Source organism: Pleurodeles waltl, chromosome 10, assembly GCF_031143425.1.
Source record: "Pleurodeles waltl isolate 20211129_DDA chromosome 10, aPleWal1.hap1.20221129, whole genome shotgun sequence".
In the NCBI taxonomy this organism is placed as follows: domain Eukaryota; kingdom Metazoa; phylum Chordata; class Amphibia; order Caudata; family Salamandridae; genus Pleurodeles; species Pleurodeles waltl.
In genome coordinates, this window is record NC_090449.1 from 57,981,500 (window position 1) to 58,003,994 (window position 22,495).

The window sequence follows — 22,495 nt, forward strand, 5'->3', positions numbered from 1 at the left end:
ATATTAGAATTTACTAAGGATTGTACATTTGATTAGACATGTACACATGGTTGTCTCATGGTTTAGTTGCCGTTTGAGTCCTTGCCACATGACTCCAAATTTCTTATATTTTGATTTTCTTTTTCAGGGACAGATTCCAATGAACCTAGGAAAAATGGCTCTGTTGCAGGTAGAAAGAGGAGGATAGAGTCTCTAGTGAATATTTTTGGTTGTACAGTCTTCTGATTTGATAGACAGTTTTTACTCTTTTCCCAAGGACTTATGGCAAATGTAGTTTGTTATACAAGCATACAGTTAATAGCTGCTGGTGAATAAAGTGAATACCTTGAAAGCCTAACCCTCTCTTCTGTGTCCTTAATAGAATTAAAAGTTTCTGATATAATAGCTAGGAAATTTTTCGTTCCCTCTTCTTCACTGACAATTGTGTAGTTCAAAAATACGGTGTTTTGGTCATAGGACCAAAATACTAGGTTTACATACTCACAAATAGGCAGGAGCTTAAAAATTCAGCACTTGTTAAATAAAGGCACTTCATTTTTTAAAATGATTTTTATTATATACAATGTTCGCAGTGTGCCAAAAAAATATTTTCTTCAAAACTTCCAACAACAGCAAAGAAAGGAAAAAGACAAAGTTCTTTTTTTGATTCCTTGTTTTCTTTTTCTCTTTTCAGTAAGAAAATACAAATGTGTGCTCTGAGGAAAAAGCGGTAGACACCCTTAGCTATCCCCTGGAGAAAGGGAAAAGCGGGTAAAGGGAAGCTAAAAGACTCGACAAATAAAAACAAAAATGAAAATATATTCCCAAAGTTATTCTATTTACAGTACAGTCTCAAGGATGCCTGGCCACTTTACCCTTTCCGTAAAGGATACACCCGTTTCGGCAGGCACAAAACTGTGGCTATTACATTTATATATATATATATATTTTCTAAGAAACAAGTCAGAGCGTTGGAATTCGACCAGTTGCTTCACTTTCCTAACAAATGTGCGTTCTTGAAAGTAAGGAACTTAACATAAATGTGCAGATCACAGACATCCAATGCCTTCCCCGCACCCAATATGTGCCATGAATCAACTGTCTAAAAACTGAAAAACAGCAAATGTGGATGTGCCTTTTTTGGATGCCCTCCCCCACTTATGAGCAGTTTTGCGTTCCAGGGTTTTCAGAACATTTCTGCTTTCTAACTCTATTGCTAGCTGGATATATAACATTTCAGTTTTATGTGCAACATAAATCTCTTCTCTGTCATCAACTCAGAACCCATCTTACAACATTCTCAGCCAATACAGCTCTATATTTGTTGTGCGCAACCTCCACACTTAATTACTCTTTTCTTTGCTCTTAGCCCACACAACACCTTTGCACATCCTCTGCAGGTTTTTACCTTTTCCTGCACCTAGTCCAAAGAATGAGTTCTACATCTGCTACATTTCATTTACACCTGTTAAGATGACACTTTATCCTACAACATCAATTTTCTCCTCTACCATTCCTTTGTATCCATACCCAACCAATCGCCCGGTTGAAAATGTATCATCAGCAGCCAACATGTGCTTCCTTGCTATCATGTTCTCAGTTGACACATGCCCATACACTCAGTCTAGGGTAGCGTTTTTCTCTAATGTCAATAGCCCATAAGTTTGTACCCCCCACAGCCTCTCTACGTCTTTAGCTCATTTAATCTTTATATGGGCTCAGTCTCCGGAAGTCATCTTTGTAAATCTTATATCCTAAAGTAGTTTTATAAGATAGCTTCAACATCATCAGCCCTCCACTCAATGGATTCCATGACCAGATGACCGGGATTGGCAGCTCATGAAACAAAATAAAACAATTCCTAAAAATTGATTAGTAGTTCATGAAATAATCCCAAATAGCTCAGGTGGACTTGGATACTAACATTTGTTAAGGAGCTTCTCTAACTAGTCAAGTAGGAGGAAGCTCGGGTTAGCAGGATAGACACAAAATGCATTTTCACAGTGTAATGCAAAATCAAGAATGCAAGGTTCTTTCAATGCACTTTCTTCTGCTTCTCAGGGCCCATTATCTCTGTATGCATAGATGTTTATGATCTTAGAAGAACAAACATGTTAATAACTGATAAGACATCACCAACCTAATCTTGGGGAGAGGACTTCATCAGAACGTTTCCCTTCGACTTTTTTCGAACTTTCAAAAAGGATTGTGACTTCAGCTGCTTTTTATTATCAATGGAAGAACATATTGCATTAAATCCCCTTCCAGACATTAGAGATTTAGATCGCAGTATGCGCTTGCCAACAAGTACAATAGATTTACCTTGTCGTTCATGGCCAAAAGAATGGGAGGGGAGATGCACAGAGAAGAACACTCAATTGCAAAAGAAAATGGGTATTATATGTCGTTCTTCTCATTTTTTTCATTCACGCAATACACAGGGCCCACTCCCCTGTAAGCAGACAAGAATTAGAGCAATCATTCTTGCAGTTAATGGTGATGGTTTAAGAGCTGCCTGAATCTTAGCTCCTTAAGTTAAGGTGCTTCGTGAAGGTGGCGGTACTGGCAAATACCGTTTCTATGACACAATGTTTAGGGCTGTGCTCCGGGGAGAAAAAAATCCATTCATCTCTAATTTGGCAATGTAGGTGGATTACTGGTAATCCTTTCACTCCGAATCTCTCCTACCAGCTTGCTTTCCAAGGTTAGCACTCCAAAGCCATTCAATTCACTGCACCGGAAAGAATGTCAATGGACTCCTGAAAGGAGATGGGATGTGGTTAAGCAAATACCAATGTCATCTTCTGGAAGTAGATGCATGGAGTGGTGGATTGCACTGATCTGGTCTAGTTCTTTACCACTCATAAGGCACCAACATATTCATATTTTCAAGGTGCTGAGCTGTAGCGTAGACTTTAAACATAGGAATGAGATCATTACATATTTTCTCTGTGGACATGGGAACAGGAGTGCCCATTTTGCAATGTTACAATCCCTCAGGGCTCTACTCTCTATGCATCCCTCCTACAGAGCAGCACTGCCCTGTAAGCGAGCTGTGCACGGGTCACGACAGCTCAGTGTCACAGGGTGACAGTAACCTTAGACTGTTGTGAGGAAGATGCCTGCTCTTAAAACAGTCCATTCCAAGCAAATCTACTATAGCTCTAACCTTGCGTATGAAAAAATCAGGACCAAACCGAGCAGTCATAACAGTAAGTGAAATGTGTTGCACATTTACACAGTAGCTTTCCTCAAAGCTTTTCGGTGCATGATGTATGCCTAAGTTTAGTTTTAAAAGCATTCATATATCCAAGGACTGGAAGGAATGTCAGGGGAAAGATTGGTCAAAAGAAAAATGGATAAATGGCTAAAACGTTCGACATATTTTGATCTTACAGCATTAATTCGTGCTAGTGACAGGAGAGGAAACCCACAAGGGTATCTGAAACATCACAGACGAAAGTGGAGCACTGCAATGATGGCAACGTTTCCTAAGGCGAAGTACAGCTGCACAAAACACCTGCCCAAAAAGAAAACTGGTAAGTGAAGCACTGCAAAAATGTAGGGCTCAGGGGCACGGAAAGCAAACCTGATACTACTGCAACACTTGCTGGGCAGCTACAGCAAGCAAGTGTGAGGCTCTGGGCAGCAGGGAGAGAACAATGCTTGAGGACAAACATTTGCTGGTGACCTAGGAACGTAAATGAAGTAGCTAAAAAGATACCTCATTGGAACCCGGGAAATGGTCCTTTTATCACTCTAGCAAACGTATCCAACCACAGCGTCATGACATACATGTGAAATGGTGGAAACTACACTGACTAAACGTGATCCGGCATTCTCACATGCCGCCGCACCTCCCTCCCCCAATCCACCCCAATAAAGGGTATAAGCACAGAGATCATGCTTGCGGGAAAAAGGAGTTGGGCTATGGTTTTTGGGAAGAGTGTGCTTCTTTTAGGAGAACATGTAAAATGATAATGCCAATCAGGCTTGGTCATGACAACAGTCGCAGACTCACGGCTGTACGTCACTAGCACTACCATCAATTTGAGCAGAGGGGGAGCAAATGGGCGCATGGCCAAGTAAAATAAAATATGCCCCTCACTTAACATGAAGGAAAGAGAAGTCTAGGAAGACGCTGAATTTTGCAGAACCAGTGTCTGTGCAGATGCAGAAATAATTTTTAGCTTTTATTCCTCATTTGGTGGTTAGTGAGTAGGAGGCGAGGTTCTTTCATGTGCTATAACTGGTGGCAATCTAGTTTTACTCCAATATCTGGACTTGAGACAAACAGCAAATATTCTTAAAAGGAAAAAGGACTAGGGGAAGCACATTAAAGATTTAAATAAACCTGCACAAGAGTCTAAGAATGGAGGATGCTAGTTACATATTTCTTATATGGTAGCCATAAGGTGAAAGGTACTTCCTCCTAAAGTGCAAGTTGAGCAGTACGTCACGGGTTCGATACTAGGCAAGGGAAAGCAAGCTGCAGAGTTATCTTGGCAAAAACACACACTACCTCTGACTTCTGAGACTCCCCAAGTCTTCAGCCACCTCAGAGTTAATTTCTTCCTGGCAAGGCAGTGATCTTCTGGCCCATGGGCAATCAGTGAGAGAGCAGATGGTAAAGGTTCAGGGAAAATATGTTCATGTGCATATTGATGCAATACCAAAAGGCAAAAACACGAAACATTTGTACACTAAATGCCCACCCAACACCTTTCCCAAAAGAAGCAACAACCAAGGGATGAGTAACCTCCACTACAAGGTAGATCTGGAGTTTCATGGTAAAAATGTTAACTGCAGCACATACTTTGCAATATGAACTATCCAGGCGCAGGGGAGGAAAGGGACTGCTGCATGCATGCAGTTACTTTTGCCAAAACACAAATAAAAGCACTGCATAGGATATTATGTCATTCACCCCTTACCAGTTAGGTTCTTCAATGCCCAGTAACAATTAAAAGAGGGGAGCTGCAACAATGTGGGTGATAAACTCAGAAACAGCATGAATAAGTGATCAAGTCAAAGCAAGTTCAACTAAAACAAAGTGACACATGATCTCTAAAGTTCCTAAACCCTCTTATTATCTTCTAGGGATAGGAGGTGAATGTGAAGAACATTTATGACTCCTAAAAGGTACGTCAATCCCTCCAAACATGTCAAAATGTTAGCAGAGCTCATACCACAGTAGAAAAAACAGCGGCTGTCCCTCATGGGCTCATAGTCATGCCTCACTTGGCTTCATCTGGCCTCCAGTTTTGTCTGAGACGCCATGTCTCTCAGATCAATGCTAATGAATAGAAAGAACTGCGCTCCTTCTCCGGTGGTCCTTCCTGTTCCCCCAAGACTTCTCATTGCTAAAAAAAAAAAAGTTCAAGGGTGGTTGGGAGTGTGTGATTCTTACACATGATTGGAACTTTTTTCCTTTCTCCCTCTGCCCCCTACACTATTCCCCTCCAAAAAAAGCCTGAGATATTCTCTGACCTCCTCTCCCGTGCTTTTTGGGAGTGGTGGCCAAATTCAAGTCTGCAATGTTAGAGAGCTGGCAGTACGCCCCCTTTTCTTCTTCCTCCCCCCCCCTCGTCGGCGAGGAGGGGCGCAACTTCAGTCTACATCCATAGATTCATTCCGGCAGGTGCTAGCCTGGCATTCATGCGAGTTGCAGGTGGCCCCATCATCAGAGACACTACTACTGGACATGACATCTTCCACCTCTGCGTCGACCTGCTTAGAAGTAGTAGCCGTGCTGGATCGCTTTGCACGTGGTTGTGGGGCTTTAGGCTGACGGATTTTGTCCTGACGTTGATAGAAGAGTACATATGCAGCTTTGGACTGTTGTAATTACAGAAAAAAATTGGGAAAGTTAGAAGCTTGCTTTTACAAGATCTGTTTACACATTAGTTTTCATGCAATGAACTATGAACAGCAATTCATAAGAAAACGGGATATGCTGCAGTTTAGTACAGGGGCTACAACCCAATGCATCTTGCAGCTCTCTGTAAATGTCACACAATTATAGCAAAAGCTAACATCATAGAGGAAGATAAACACAGACCTGTACTATAATTTAATTTGCTGCTGCCATGCGGCTAAGATGCATTCAGACAGCGTATTTGAACATGGACTGTGGTTGGAGCCGAAAAATACATGCATCAAAAACACATTAGCCACAGGTTCTTAAGAACAGGGTAAAGTAAGTTCTCTCAACTTCCTAAAGAAAGAGCTGCATCAAAGAAAATGCCTCTGTGATGCTGTCCAGAACACTATTGTGCAAAGACCAAACCTAGACGATTCCCACGAAATCATCTTGGTAGAAAGAGAACACCCCAGCTAAATCCTCATAGTAAAAAGGTTCATTTTGGTGGTGAAGAATAATTTCAATTAGGTTCAAAACATGTCAAAATGTTTTGATCAGAAGGCTCAAGATCCTATCCATTCCTCTTTACCACGCTATGACGGATTCAAAACCATTGATTTAATAAGCCTCTTTTTTTGTTTACAAATACGTACACAAAAATTGCACGCCAGGAACAATAATTCTCAAACATGGGATCCTTAACATTCACCAATCACTCACACCATCAGTGTGAGCAGCTGCATATGTTGGAGTCTATTTTTAAGCCCCTTTGGGAGAAGGCGGAAACTGTAACACACCTTGAATAGAAGTTATTAGGATCATAAATGTTCCCGTCAGAGGCCAACAAAGTTTCCTTCTGTAGTAGAAGTAGAGCACTGTAAAGTTACATCAAAAGAACTCACTCACCTATAAAGTACCACTCAGAAAATTAACACAGAGAAGGAAACGGAGACCAGTGCAAATGCAAGTTGTGTTCAATGAAAATTTAAGAGGGCAGCCCCTCTCATGGTGGATCGCGGGAAGGTAAGTAAAGGGCAGACAGTGCACATGCATACAGTGAATCACCTCTAACAAGAGACCAGGTGCAAAGAAGCAGGGTGAGAAGAATGATAAAGCTGACACTGTGATAATACCACTGCCCGGGAAAGGATACATGGGTATAAAAGCAGAAGGTTTTATTACAACTTAAGGGGCAGTACTGGGTCTAAAGCCCCAGCAAGCTTTTCAGTGCTGGATGCCTCACCTCAATCTGGCTTTCAGAGACCGGGGACACACTGCTGTCATCAAGATAATGCCACTCCCCACTATCCTTGTTTCTGGCAAATGTTGTATCTATGGAAGAAAAGAACGGTTAGGCACAATTGCACGCCCACGACTCATTCCCTGTGAGTAGGGCATAAAGCTTTCTGTTCAATAGTAGCCCTCAGTGATTACACTAATCAGCAGGTAACAACAATCAACACAGTAACTATTTCCAGTCATTCACAGACCCAACCCCTTATTTAGGACAAAATCATAGCTGAAAACCGCTGATGAATGTTAGCAGAGTCTCACTTGCCTAGACACTAGTTGATACTACAGAAATGAGAGAGCTACGTTTAATACATAACATTTTACCCACATTTGGGGTAGAGTTTTCTCCAGGTTTCAGTTGGTTCCTAGGGACCAGGGCGCTCATTCTATCCAGGAGACTTTGTAAAAAAAAAATTAGCATAAGGGAAGGCCACACCAGGCTAGCTTTTTGGCAAATGGCACTATGGAACACAGTCAATCTCTCTTGTATCACAAAAACCTGAATACAGTAAACTTTGCCACCCTAACAGATAACCCACTGCAGCATTTGAAGATTTAAATCCCTGAGTAAGTGAACCACGGTCTTCATTTTATGCCTTAACTCATCTACACTTTCCTCCATTTTAGCAACTCTTTTGTTGAGAGTTCAAAATGCTTTCATGTTGGATCCAGTTACATACTTTTCCAGCTGGTGTAACTTTTATATTTCTCATCGCTACTGGGATCGCAGGAAACCCATAAGGCTGGACAGAATCTGCGTGGCTTGCACGATAAGACATCTGTTCGGCCATATCTGCAAAGTGCTCCCTGGGGGTACTACTTTGATTTGGTGTGAATACTAAGATTTTCTTCTGCCTCTTATCCACTTTATCTATCTTGCTCGAAAAATAATTTATCATCCTGCAAATCCTGTAGTTTTGTAATCATATTGGTTTACAAAGTGTGCTCGGTGTTGATGGAGCAGGAGCACGGACTCCTAACTGCACAATATTACCGGCTCCACATACCACTCTCCTAGCAAGGATTAATGCATGTAATCGGTGCACAGATTACAATCCATCAGGATTGGCCAAAATCTACCAAGACAGTCTTCCGTATTACAGGGAATTTAAAAAGAAATTCAGTCTAAAAAATGGAGGATAATAGAGGTTGTAGGTGACTACAGTAAAAATAAGCCCCTTTTTATAATCCTACCCCATTTTACTAGAACCAGTGCGCAAATGTGACTACCTTCCACAGTAAATTATCATGTTCTCAATTCACTTCATCATGTAGCCTCCTGTTAAAGAAACAGTGCTCATGACGAAATGTTTGTCACCGTAGCTTTACAGTCAGATGTCATGACATTTTGTTACATACCTGTAGGAAGTTGGCTCTGTATGAACTATTTCAAAGTAAGGAATAGTATGCACAGAGTCCAAGGGTTCCCCTTAGAGGTAAGATAGTGGCAAAAAGAGATAATACTAATGCTCTATTTTGTGGTAGTGTGGTCGAGCAGTAGGCTTATCAAAGGAGTAGTGTTAAGCATTTGTTGTACATACACACAGGCAATAAATGAGGAACACACACTCAAAACAATTCCAGGCCAATAGGTTTTTGTTATAGAAAAATATATTTTCTTAGTTTATTTTAAGAACCACAGGTTCAAATTCTACATGTAATATCTCATTTGAAAGGTATTGCAGGTAAGTACTTTAGGAACTTTGAATAATCACAATAGCATATATACTTTTTACATAAAACACATTTAGCTGTTTTAAAAGTGGACACCGTGCAATTTTCACAGTTCCTAGGGGAGGTAAAGTAATGTTAGTTCTTGCAGGTAAGTAAACCACCTACGGTGTTCAAATTGGGGTCCAAGGTAGCCCACCGTTGGGGGTTCAGAGCAACCCCAAAGTCACCACACCAGCAGCTCAGGGCCGGTCAGGTGCAGAGTTCAAAGTGGTGCCCAAAACGCATAGGCTTCAATGGAGAGAAGGGGGTGCCCCGGTTCCAGTCTGTCAGCAGGTAAGTACCCGCGTCTTCGGAGTGCAGACCAGGGGGTTTTTGTAGGGCACTGGGGGACACACAAGTCCACACAGAAAGTACACCCTCAGCAGCGCGGGGGCGGCCGGGTGCAGTGTGCAAACAAGCGTCGGGTTTCCAATGGGAGACCAAGGGGTCTCTTCAGCGGTGCAGGCAGGCAAGGGGGGGGGGGGCTCCTCGGGGTAGCCACAACCTGGGCAAGGGAGAGGGCCTCCTGGGGGTCACTCCTGCCCTGAAGTTCTGATCCTTCAGGTGCTGGGGGCTGCGGGTGCAGGGTCTTTTCCAGCCGTCGGGATTTTAGAGTCAGGCAGTCGCGGTCAGGGGGAGCCTGGGGATTCCCTCTGCAGGCATCGCTGTGGGGCCTCAGGGGGGACAACTTTGGTTACTCACGGTCTCAGAGTCGCCGGAGGGTCCTCCCTGAGGTGTTGGTTCTCCACCAGTCGAGTCGGGGTCGCCGGGTGCAGTGTTGCAAGTCTCACGCTTCTTGCGGGGATTGCAGGGGTCTTTAAATCTGCTCCTCTGGATACAAAGTTGCAGTCTTTTTGGAGCAGGTCCGCTGTCCTCGGGAGTTTCTTGTTCCTCTTGAAGCAGGGCAGTCCTCTGAGGATTCAGAGGTCGCTGGTCCCAGGGAAAGCGTCGCTGGAGCAGGTTTCTTCTGAAGGAGGGAGACAGGCCGGTAGGGCTGGGGCCAAAGCAGTTGGTGTCTTCTTCTCTGCAGGGTTTTTCAGCTCAGCAGTCCTCTTCTTCTGTAAGTTGCAGGAATCTAAATTCTTAGGTTCAGGGGAGCCCTTAAATACTAAATTTAAGGGCGTGTTTAGGTCTGGGGGGTTAGTAGCCAATGGCTACTAGCCCTGAGGGTGGGTACACCCTCTTTGTGCCTCCTCCCAAGGGGAGGGGGTCACATTCCTATCCCTATTGGGGGAATCCTCCATCTGCAAGATGGAGGATTTCTAAAAGTTAGAGTCACTTCAGCTCAGGACACCTTAGGGGCTGTCCTGACTGGCCAGTGACTCCTCCTTGTTTTTCTCATTAATTCCTCCGGCCTTGCCGCCAAAAGTGGGGCCGTGGCCGGAGGGGGCGGGCAACTCCACTAGCTGGAGTGCCCTGTGGTGCTGGAACAAAGGGGGTGAGCCTTTGAGGCTCACCGCCAGGTGTTACAGCTCCTGCCTGGGGGAGGTGATAGCATCTCCACCCAGTGCAGGCTTTGTTACTGGCCACAGAGTGACAAAGGCACTCTCCCCATGTGGCCAGCAACATGTCTCGAGTGTGGCAGGCTGCTAAAACCAGTCAGCCTACACGGGTAGTTGGTTAAGGTTTCAGGGGGCACCTCTAAGGTGCCCTCTGCGGTGTATTTCACAATAAAATGTACACTGGCATCAGTGTGCATTTATTGTGCTGAGAAGTTTGATACCAAACTTCCCAGTTTTCAGTGTAGCCATTATGGTGCTGTGGAGTTCGTGTTTGACAGACTCCCAGACCATATACTCTTATGGCTACCCTGCACTTACAATGTCTAAGGTTTTGCTTAGACACTGTAGGGGCACAGTGCTCATGCACTGGTGCCCTCACCTATGGTATAGTGAACCCTGCCTTAGGGCTGTAAGGCCTGCTAGAGGGGTGACTTATCTATACTGCATAGGCAGTGTGAGGTTGGCATGTCACCCTGAGGGGAGTGCCATGTCGACTTACTCGTTTTGTCCTCACCAGCACACACAAGCTGGCAAGCAGTGTGTCTGTGCTGAGTGAGGGGTCCCCAGGGTGGCATAAGCTATGCTGCAGCCCTTAGAGACCTTCCCTGGCATCAGGGCCTTGGTACCAGGGGTATCAGTTACAAGGGACTTACCTGGATGCCAGGGTGTGCCAATTGTGTAAAACAAAAGTACAGGTTAGGGAAAAAACACTGGTGCTGGGGCCTGGTTAGCAGGCCTCCGCACACTTTCAAATCAAAACATAGCATCAGCAAAGGCAAAAAGTCAGGGGGTAACCATGCCAAGGAGGCATTTCCTTACACAACCCCCCACCAAACGAAAGAGGATGAGACTAACCTTTCCCAAGAGAGTCTTTATTTTCTAAGTGGAAGAACCTGGAAAGGCCATCTGCATTGGCATGGGCAGTCCCAGGTCTGTGTTCCACTATAAAGTCCATTCCCTGTAGGGAGATGTACCACCTCAACAGTTTTGGATTTTCACCTTTCATTTGCATCAGCCATCTGAGAGGTCTGTGGTCAGTATGAACTACAAAGTGAGTACCAAAGAGGTATGGTCTCAGCTTCTTCAGGGACCAAACCACAGCAAAGGCCTCCCTCTCAATGGCACTCCAACGCTGCTCCCTGGGGAGTAACCTCCTGCTAATGAAAGCAACAGGCTGGTCAAGGCCATCATCATTTGTTTGAGACAAAACTCCCCCTATCCCATGTTCAGAGGCATCTGTCTGCACAATGAACTGCTTGGAGTAATCTGGAGCTTTCAGAACTGGTGCTGTGCACATTGCTTGTTTCAGGGTGTCAAAGGCCTGTTGGCATTCTACAGTCCAGTTTACCTTCTTGGGCATTTTCTTGGAGGTGAGTTCTGTGAGGGCTGTCACTATGGATCCATATCCCTTCACAAACCTCCTATAGTACCCAGTCAAGCCAAGGAATGCCCTGACTTGAGTCTGGGGTTTTGGAGCTGCCCAGTCCAGAATAGTCTGGATCTTAGGCTGGAGTGGCTGAACTTGGCCTCCACCTACAAGGTGTCCCAAGTAAACCACAGTTCCCAGCCCTATCTGGCATTTGTATGCCTTGATAGAGAGGCCTGCTGATTGCAGAGCCTTCAAAACCTTCTTCAGATGGAACAGGTGATCCTGCCAGCTGGAGCTAAAGACAGCAATATCATCAAGATAAGCTGCACTAAAGGACTCCAAACCAGCAAGGACTTGATTCACCAACCTTTGGAAGGTGGCAGGGGCATTCTTTAAACCAAAGGGCATAACAGTAAACTGATAATGCCCATCAGGTGTGGAGAATGCTCTCTTTTCTTTTGCTCCAGGTGCCATTTTGATTTGCCAGTACCCTGCTATTAAGTCAAAGGTACTTAAGAATTTGGCAGCACCTAATTTGTCTATAAAGTTCATCAGCTCTAGGAATGGGATGGGCATCTGTCTTGGTGACAGAATTAAGTCCTCTGGAGTCCACACAAAACCTCATCTCTCTCTTTCCATCTTTGGTGTGAGGTTTGGGGACTAAGACCACTGGGCTAGCCCAGGGGCTGTCAGAGTGCTCAATTACTCCCAATTCCAGCATCTTGTGGACTTCCACCTTGATGCTTTCCTTAACTTGGTCAGACTGTCTGAATATTTTGTTTTAAACAGGCATGCTGTCTCCTGTGTCCACATCATGGGTACACAGGTGTGTCTGACCAGGGGTTAGGGAAAAGAGCTCAGCAAACTGTTGCAGGACCTTCCTACAATCAGATTGCTGTTGGTCAGAGAGGGTGTCTGAATAGATCACTCCATCAACTGAGCCATCTTTAGGGTTTGATGAGAGAAGATCAAGGAGAGGTTCACTCTCAGCTTCCTGATCCTCATCTGTTACCATCAACAGATTCACATCAGCCCTGTCATGGAAGAGCTTAAGGCGGTTCACATGGATCACCCTCTTGGGGCTCCTGCTAGTGCCCAGGTCCACCAGGTAGGTGACCTGACTCTTCTTCTCTAGCACTGGGTAAGGGCCACTCCATCTGTCCTGGAGTGCCCTGGGAGCCACAGGCTCCAAAACACAGACTTTCTGCCCTGTTTGAAATTCAACCAGTGCAGCCTTTTGGTCATACCAAAACTTCTGGAGCTGTTGGCTGGCCTCAAGGTTTTTACTTTCCTTTTCCATGTACTCTGCCATCCTTGAGCGAAGGCCAAGTACATAGTCCACTATGTCTTGTTTAGGCTCATGAAGAGGTTTCTCCCAGCCTTCTTTCACAAGAGCTAGTGGTCCCCTTACAGGGTGGCCAAACAGAAGTTCAAAGGGTGAGAACCCTACTCCCTTCTGAGGCACCTCTCTGTAAGTGAAAAGCAGACATGGCAGGAGGACATCCCATCTCCTTTTGAGTTTTTCTGGGAGCCCCATGATCATGCCCTTTAATGTCTTGTTGAATCTCTCAACAAGGCCATTAGTTTGTGGATGATAGGGTGTAGTGAATTTATAAGTCACTCCACACTCATTCCACATGTGTTTCAGGTATGCTGACATGAAGTTGGTACCTCTGTCAGACACCACCTCCTTAGGGAAGCCCACTCTGGTAAAGATACCAATGAGGGCCTTGGCTACTGCAGGGGCAGTAGTTGACCTAAGGGGAATAGCTTCAGGATATCTAGTAGCATGATCCACTTCCTGAGGCTGTGGGAGGTTCAAGTGGACCCACTATGTCCACACCCACTCTTTCAAAGGGGACCCCCACCACTGGAAGTGGAATGAGGGGGGCCTTTGGATGTCCACCTGTCTTACCACTGGCTTGACAGGTGGTACAGGAGACACAAAACTCCTTAACTTTCTGGGACATGTTGGGCCAGTAGAAGTGGTTGACTAGTCTCTCCCACTTCTTGGTTTGTCCCAAATGCCCAGCAAGGGGAATATCATGGGCTAAGGTCAGTATGAACTCTCTGAACGCCTGAGGCACTACCACTCTCCTAGTGGCACCAGGTTTGGGATCTCTTGCCTCAGTGTACAGGAGCCCATCTTCCCAATAGACCCTATGTGTTCCAGTTTTCTTGCCATTGGACTCTTCAGCAGCTTGCTGCCTAAGGCCTTCAAGAGAGGGACAGGTTTCTTGCCCCTTACACAACTGCTCCCTTGAGGGTCCCCCTGGGCCTAAGAGCTCAACCTGATAAGGTTCTAACTCCATAGGCTCAGTTCCCTCAGAGGGCAGAACTTCTTCCTGAGAAGAGAGGTTCTCTTTTTGTTGTTGTGTTGCAGCTGGTTTCCCAGCTGACTTTCCTTTTCTCTTGGTAGGCTGGGCCCTTTTTCCAGACTCCAGCTCTACTTTTTCACCCTGAGCCTTGCACTGTGCCCTTGTCTTGACACACACCAGTTCAGGGATACCCAGCATGGCTGCATGGGTTTTCAGTTCTACCTCAGCCCATGCTGAGGACTCCAGGTCATTTCCAAGCAAACAGTCTACTGGGATATTTGAGGAGACCACCACCTGTTTCAGGCCATTGACCCCTCCCCACTCTAAAGTTACCATAGCCATGGGATGTACTTTAGTCTGATTGTCAGCGTTGGTGACTGGATAAGTTTGTCCAGCCAGGTATTGACCAGGGGAAACCAGTTTCTCTGTCACCATGGTGACACTGGCACCTGTATCCCTCAGGCCTTCTACACTTGTCCCATTAATTAAGAGCTGCTGCCTGTATTTTTGCATGTTAGAAGGCCAGGCAGCCAGTGTGGCTAAATCCACCCCACCCTCGGAGACTAATGTAGCTTCAGTGTGACAACTGATTTGCTCTGGGCACACTGTTGATCCCACTTGGAGACTAGCCATTCCAGTGTTAGCTGGAGTGGAGTTAGAAGTGGTAGTTTTCTTGGGACAGGCCTTGTCTCCAGTTTGGTGTCCAGGCTGATTACAGCTACGACACCAGGCCTTTTTGGGATCAAAGTTTTTACCCTTGTACCTAAAATTGTTTTGTGAAGAGGCTCTGAGCCCACCCTCCTGTGCAAGTTTTTGGGGGCCTGAAGAAGACTCTTTACTATTTTTGTTTTTGGATGTCTCAACACTCTTCCCCTGGGGAGGCTTTGTGACCCCTTTCTTTTGGTCACCCCCTGTGGTAGTCTTGGTCACCCTAGTCTTGACCCAATGGTCCGCCTTCTTTCCCAATTCTTGGGGAGAAATTGGTCCTAGGTCTACCAGATGCTGATGCAGTTTATCATTTGAACAATTACTTAACAGGTGTTCTTTCACAAATAAATTGTACAGCCCATCATAATTATTAACACCACTGCCTTGAATCCAACCATCCAGTGTTTTCACTGAGTAGTCCACAAAATCAACCAAGGTCTGGCTTGAGGTTTTTTGAGCCCCCCTGAATCCAATTCTGTACTCCTCAGTGGAGAATCCAAAGCCCTCAATCAGGGTTTCCTTCATGAGGTCATAAGATTCTGCATCTTTTCCAGAGAGTGTGAGGAGTCTATCCCTACACTTTCCAGTTAACATTTCCCAAAGGAGAGCACCCCAGTGAGATTTGTTCACTTTTCTGGTTACACAAGCCCTCTCAAAAGCTGTGAACCATTTGGTGATGTCATCACCATCTTCATATTTAGTTACAATCCCTTTAGGGATTTTCAACATGTCAGGAGAATCTCTGACCCTAGTTATGTTGCTGTCACCATTGATGGGTCCTAGGCCCATCTCTTGTCTTTCCCTTTCTATGGCTAGGATCTGTCTTTCCAAAGCCAATCTTTTGGTCATCCTGGCTAGCTGGATGTCCTCTTCACTGGAGTTATCCTCCGTGATTTCAGAGATGTTGGTCCCTCCTGTGAGGGAAGCAGCATCTCTGACTACTATATTTGGAGACAGGGCTTGAGAGGCGTTCTCCCTAGTTAGGACTGGTAGGGGGGAATTTTCCTCCAAGTCACTATCTTCATCCTCTGTGTTGCCATCCTCAGAGGGGTTGGCCTTTTCAAACTCTGCCAAAAGCTCCTGGAGCTGTAGTTTGGAAGGTCTGGGGCCCATTGTTATTTTCTTTATTTTACAGAATGACCTTAGCTCCCTCATCTTAAGATGGAGGTAAGGGGTGGTGTCGAGTTCCACCACATTCATCTCTGTACTAGACATTATGCTTCTAAAAGTTGGAATACTTTTTAAGAATCTAAAACTAGTTCTAGGTTCTAATTCAAACTTTCACAAAACTTTTAAACTCTAAAAGGAAATGCTAAGCAGGGACTACACAAGGCCCTAGCAGGACTTTTAAGAATTTAGAAAAATAGCTCAAATTGCAAAAATCTATTTCTAATGACAATTTTTGGAATTTGTCGTGTGATCAGGTATTGGCTGAGTAGTCCAGCAAATGCAAAGTCTTGTACCCCACCGCTGATCCACCAATGTAGGAAGTTGGCTCTGTATGCACTATTTCAAAGTAAGGAATAGTATGCACAGAGTCCAAGGGTTCCCCTTAGAGGTAAGATAGTGGCAAAAAGAGATAATACTAATGCTCTATTTTGTGGTAGTGTGGTCAAGCAGTAGGCTTATCAAAGGAGTAGTGTTAAGCATTTGTTGTACATACACACAGGCAATAAATGAGGAACACACACTCAGAAACAATTCCAGGCCAATAGGTTTTTGTTATAGAAAATGAAAATGTCACTTACCCAGTGTACATCTGTTCGTGGCATTAGTCGCTGCAGATTCACATGTTTGGCACAGTCCGCTGCCTGGTGTTGGGCTCGGAGTATTACAAGTTGTTTTTCTTCGAAGAAGTCTTTTTGGTCACGGGACCGAAGGACTCCTCCCTCTTTGGCTCCATTGCGCATGGGCGTCGACTCCATCTTAGATTGTTTTCCCCGCAGAGGGTGAGGATGGAGTTGTTTGGTATAAATAGTGCCCATGCAATGGAGTGAATATGTATGTATGATAAGAGTTTCTAATAATTATTTACAAATGTTCAGATGTTTAAGGTTTATGATCTACTTCTAAACGGCTACAGGCTTCCCGGGGAGGTGGGAGGGTACATGTGAATCTGCAGCGACTAATGCCACGAACAGATGTACACTGGGTAAGTGACATTTTCAGTTCAATGGCATATGTTGCTGCAGATACACATGTTTGGCATAGACTATAAAGCAGTTACCTCCCCTAAAAGCGGTGGTTTAGCCTGTAGGAGTTGAAGTAGTTTGGAATAATGTTCTTAGTACAGCTTGGCCCACTGTAGCTTGTTGTGCATTTAGTACGTCTACACAGTAGTGTTTAGTAAACGTATGAGGCGTAGACCAGGTTGCAGCCTTACATATTTCGCTCATAGGAATGTTTCCTAGAAAGGCCATTGTAGCACCTTTCTTTCTGGTTGAGTGTGCCTTTGGTGTAATAGGCAATTTTCTTTTGGCTTTAAGATAGCATGTTTGGATGCATCTGACTATCCATCTAGCAATGCCTTGTTTAGAGATTGGATTTCCTATGTGTGGTTTTTTAAAAGCTATGAACAGTTGTTTTGTTTTCCTGATTAGCTTTGTTCTGTCAATGTAATACATTAGTGCTCTTTTGATGTCTAATGTATGTAGTGCCCTTTCAGCCACAGAATTTGGTTGTGGGAAGAACACTGGCAATTCTACTGTTTGATTTAAATGGAATGGTGAGATTACTTTTGGCAGAAATTTTGGATTTGTTCTTAGAACTATTTTATTGTTGTGTATTTGAATAAATGGTTCTTGTATGGTAAATCCCTGTATTTCACTTACTCTTCTGAGGGATGTGATTGCAATGAGAAATGCGACCTTCCAGGTTAGATATTGCATTTCACAGGAATGCATGGGTTCGAAAGGGGGACCCATGAGTCTTGTTAAGACGATGTTAAGATTCCATGAAGGAACTGGTGGTGTTCTTGGTGGTATAATTCTTTTTAGCCCTTCCATGAATGCTTTAATAACTGGTATTCTAAATAGAGACGATGAATGAGTAGTTTGTAGGTAAGCAGATATAGCTGCGAGGTGTATTTTTATAGATGAAAAAGCGAGATTTGCTTTTTGCAAATGTAGTAAGTATCCTACTATGTCTTTAGTAGAGGCATGTACTGGTTGTATTTGATTGGCGTGGCAGTAGTAAACAAATCTTTTCCACTTAGATGCATAGCAGTGTCTAGTGGAAGGTTTTCTAGCTTGTTTTATGACCTCCATGCATTCTTGTGTGAGGTCCAAGTGTCCGAATTCTAGGATTTCAGGAGCCAAATTGCCAGATTCAATGATGCTGGGTTTGGATGTCTGATCTGTTGTTTGTGTTGTGTTAACAGATCTGGCCTGTTGGGTAGTTTGACATGCGGTACTAGTGAAAGGTCTAGTAGAGTGGTATACCAAGGTTGTCTTGCCCATGTAGGTGCTATCAGTATGAGTTTGAGTTGGTTTTGACTTAACTTGTTTACTAGATATGGAAGGAGAGGGAGAGGGGGAAAAGCGTACGCAAATATCCCTGACCAATTCATCCATAGAGCATTGCCTTGTGATTCGCGGTGTGGGTACCTGGATGCGAAGTTTTGGCATTTTGAGTTTTCTCTTGTTGCGAACAAATCTATCTGGGGTGTTCCCCAAATTTGAAAGTACTTGTTCAGAACTTGGGGGTGAATTTCCCCATTCGTGGACTTGTTGGTGGTCTCGCGAAAGGTTGTCTGCTAGTTGGTTTTGTATTCCTGGAATAAATTGTGCTATTAGGCGAATGTTGTTGTGAATCGCCCACTGCCAAATTTTTTGTGTTAGGAGGCACAATTGTGTTGAGTGTGTTCCTCCTTGTTTGTTTAGATAATACATTGTTGTCATGTTGTCTGTTTTGACAAGAATGTATTTGTGTGTTATTATGGGTTGGAAGGCTTTTAACGCTAGAAATACTGCCAACAGTTCTAGGTAATTGATATGAAATTTTGTTTCGTGTATATCCCATTGTCCTTGAATGCTGTGGTGATTGAGGTGTGCTCCCCACCCTGTCTTGGAAGCATCTGTTGTTATAACGTATTGAGGCACTGGGTCCTGAAATGTCCGCCCTTTGTTTAAATTTTTGCTGTTCCACCATAGAAGCGAGAGGTATGTTTGGCGGTCTACCAACACCAGATTTTGAAGTTGACCCTGTGCCTGTGACCATTGTGATGCTAGACACTGTTGTAAGGGTCGCATGTGTAGTCTTGCGTTTGGGACAATGGCTATGCATGATGACATCATGCCTAGAAGTTTTAGCGCAAATTTTGCTTGTATCTTTTGGTTTGGAAACATAGCACTTATTAGCTTGTGGAATGCCTGCACTCTTTGTGGACTTGGAGTGGCAATTCCTTTTGATGTGTTGATGGTTGCTCCTAGATATTGTTGTGTTTGACACGGTTCTAGGTGTGATTTTGTGTAGTTGATGGAAAACCCCAGTTTGTGAAGGGTTTGTATGACAAAGGTGGTGTCGCTTGCGCATTTTTTTACTGTGTTGGTTTTGATTAGCCAGTCGTCTAGGTAAGGGAACACATGTATCTGTTGTCTCCTGATGTGTGCTGCTACTACTGCTAGACATTTTGTGAACACTCTTGGTGCAGTTGTTATTCCGAATGGCAACACCTTGAATTGGTAATGTATTCCTTTGAATACGAACCGTAGGTACTTTCTGTGAGAAGGGTGTATTGGTATATGAAAGTACGCATCCTTTAGGTCTAATGTGGTCATGTAATCTTGCTGTTTGAGCAGTGGAATGATGTCTTGTAGTGTGACCATGTGAAAATGGTCCGATATGATGTAGGTATTTAGTGTCCTGAGATCTAATATTGGTCTCAATGTTTCGTCTCTTTTTGGAATTAGAAAGTACAGGGAGTAAACTCCTGTGTTTTTTTGTTGTACTGGTACTAATTCTATTGCATTCTTTTGCAGTAGTGCTTGAACTTCTAGTCCTAAAAGTTCTAAATGATGTTGTGACATTTTGCGTGTTTTGGGGGGGATGTTTGGTGGGAAGTTGTGGAATTCTATGCAATAGCCATGGTGGATTATTGCTAATACCCAATTGTCTGTTGTAATCTGTTGCCAAGATTGGTAGAATTGGCTTAGTCTTCCCCCCACTGGTGTTGAGTGAAGGGGTTGCGTGACGTGAAAGTCACTGTTTAGGTGGAGGTGTTTTTGGAGTTTGGAATCTTCCCCTACTCCTTGGGAATTGACCCCCCCGATATCCCCTGAAACCTCCCCTTTGGAAGGAACCCTGATATGGTGTGGTTCTTGATTGTTGGCTGGTGGGGTCTGTGGGTTGGCCACGAAACCCCCCTCTAAATGGAGTTTTCCGGAAAGAGCCTCTGCTCTGCGGGGAGTAGAGTGCGCCCATGGCTTTGGCCGTGTCTGTGTCCTTTTTAAGTTTTTCAATGGCTGTATCCACTTCCGAGCCAAACAGTTGTTTCTCGTTGAAGGGCATATTAAGGACAGCCTGCTGGATTTCAGGTTTGAAGCCTGAAGTGCGTAGCCAAGCGTGTCTCCTTATGGTGACAGCAGTGTTGACTGTTCTTGCTGCAGTATCGGCTGCGTCTAGTGAAGAGCGGATTTGATTGTTTGAGATCGTTTGTCCCTCTTCCACTATTTGCTGCGCCCTTTTTTGGTATTCCTGGGGAAGATGGTCTACGAGAAGTTGCATCTCGTCCCAGTGTGCGCGGTCATATCTGGCCAGCAGCGCTTGTGAATTTGCGATGCGCCACTGGTTGGCTGCCTGTGACGCCACTCTTTTCCCTGCCGCGTCAAATTTTCGGCTTTCTTTGTCCGGAGGTGGGGCGTCGCCAGATGTATGTGAATTTGCTCTTTTGCGAGCTGCCCCTACTACCACAGAGTCGGGTGGTAACTGCGAAGTAATAAACACTGGGTCTGTGGGTGGTGGTTTGTATTTCTTATCCACCCTTGGGGTGATGGCTCTTGATTTTACGGGCTCCTCAAAAATTTGTTTTGCGTGCCGTAACATCCCTGGTAGCATTGGGAGACATTGATATTGGCTATGTGTAGCCGAGAGGGTGTTAAATAAGAAATCATCCTCTATAGGATCGGAATGCAGTTGGACATTGTGGAAGTCTGCAGCCCTAGCCACCAGTTGCGAGTATGAGGTACTGTCCTCTGGCGGTGACGGCTTTGTGGGGTATGACTCGGGATCATTGTCCGGCACTGGGGTGTCATACAGGTCCCCAAGCGTCTTGATCCTGATCGTCATGACTTATGGTAGTTTGCGCTGGTGAGTGCATTTGTGGCGGTGTTTGTGCCGGCGATGCCTGTGGAGGAGAGGGCGGAGGCGTGACTTTTTTAACCACTTTGGCTTGTGGTTGTGTGTCATCCTTTGGAAGTCCGATCCTTCTTTTCCTCATGATTGGGGGAAGGGTTGATATCTTCCCTGTATCTTGCTGGATGCACAGTCTCTTTTGTGTGTAGTCCGATTCTACACTTTGGAGCTCTTGTCCAAATTTGTGCATTTGGCCACTTAGTCCTTGTTCCTCTGAGTAGGATGAAGGTGTGGTATTTTTCGGCGCCGAGAGAGAATCTTTTTTCGGTTTCGGCACCGACAGAATTTTTGTTCCTTTCGGCAAGGATTCTCGGTGCCGATGTTTTTCGGTGCCGGTATCTTGTTTCTGTCTCTCGGAGCCGCTTTCTCGGCTCCGAGGTTGCTCCATGGCGGTCCCTCGACCGGAGTCGGGTGTCTTCGCTATGGGCGTGCCCTTTTTCGGCCCCTTCGACGGGTCGCCTGATTTATGGGTCGAGCCATGGCCTGTTGGCAGTGGCGTCCCCTGGGCTTTCGGTTTGTCGATGGATTTACTTTTCGACGTCTTACTCACAGTTTATTGCTGTTGTTCGACGTCGGAGTCTCCGGATTCTGATTCCGGAACCGAGAATGTTTCCTCTTCGTCGTCGAAACGTTGTTTTGTCGACGTGGACGCCATTTGGTGACGCCTGGCTCTTCGGTCCCGGAGTGTTTTTCTGGACCGGAAGGCTTGACAGGCTTCACAGGTATCCTCCTTGTGCTCGGGGGACAAGCACAAGTTACAGACCAAGTGCTGATCTGTATAAGGATACTTACTGTGACATTTTGGGCAGAAACGAAACGGGGTCCGTTCCATCGGCTTCGATGTCGCACACGGTCGGGCCGACCAGGCCCCGATGGGGGATCGAAACTGCCCCAAAGTCTTCCGATGATCGGTGTCGATGTACCTAACTATCCCGATACCGAACGGAACAATACCGACGCTTTCTTCCGAGATTCTGACTAACTTTCCGAACCGAAACACGGAGCGAAAAGGAATACGTCCGAACCCGACAGCGGAAAAAAACAATCTAAGATGGAGTCGACACCCATGCGCAATGGAGCCAAAGAGGGAGGAGTCCTTCGGTCCCGTGACCAAAAAGACTTCTTCGAAGAAAAACAACTTGTAATACTCCGAGCCCAACACCAGGCAGCGGACTGTGCCAAACATGTGTATCTGCAGCAACATATGCCATCGAACTGTTAGTTCTTGCAGGTAAGTAAACCACCTACGGGGTTCAAATTGGAGTCCAAGGTAGCCCACCGTTGGGGGTTCAGAGCAACCCCAAAGTCACCACACCAGCAGCTCAGGGCCGGTCAGGTGCAGAGTTCAAAGTGGTGCCCAAAACGCATAGGCTTCAATGGAGAGAAGGGGGTGCCCCGG

At 45.1% G+C, this 22,495-nt stretch overlaps 1 protein-coding gene across 1 annotated transcript in view; it reads right to left on the reverse strand.

The window, feature by feature from the left end:
• Positions 1–530: 530 nt before the first annotated feature.
• Positions 531–22,495, reverse strand: part of USP11 (ubiquitin specific peptidase 11) — a 368,572-nt gene continuing 346,607 nt past the window's right edge. Inside the window, exons 20-21 of the mRNA XM_069209659.1 lie at positions 7,086–7,174; positions 531–5,817 (exon numbers count right to left, since the gene is read on the reverse strand). Of these exons, the coding sequence (XP_069065760.1) occupies positions 5,590–5,817; positions 7,086–7,174 (317 nt within the window). The 3' untranslated portion in view covers positions 531–5,589. The remainder of the gene's footprint in view (positions 5,818–7,085; positions 7,175–22,495) is intronic.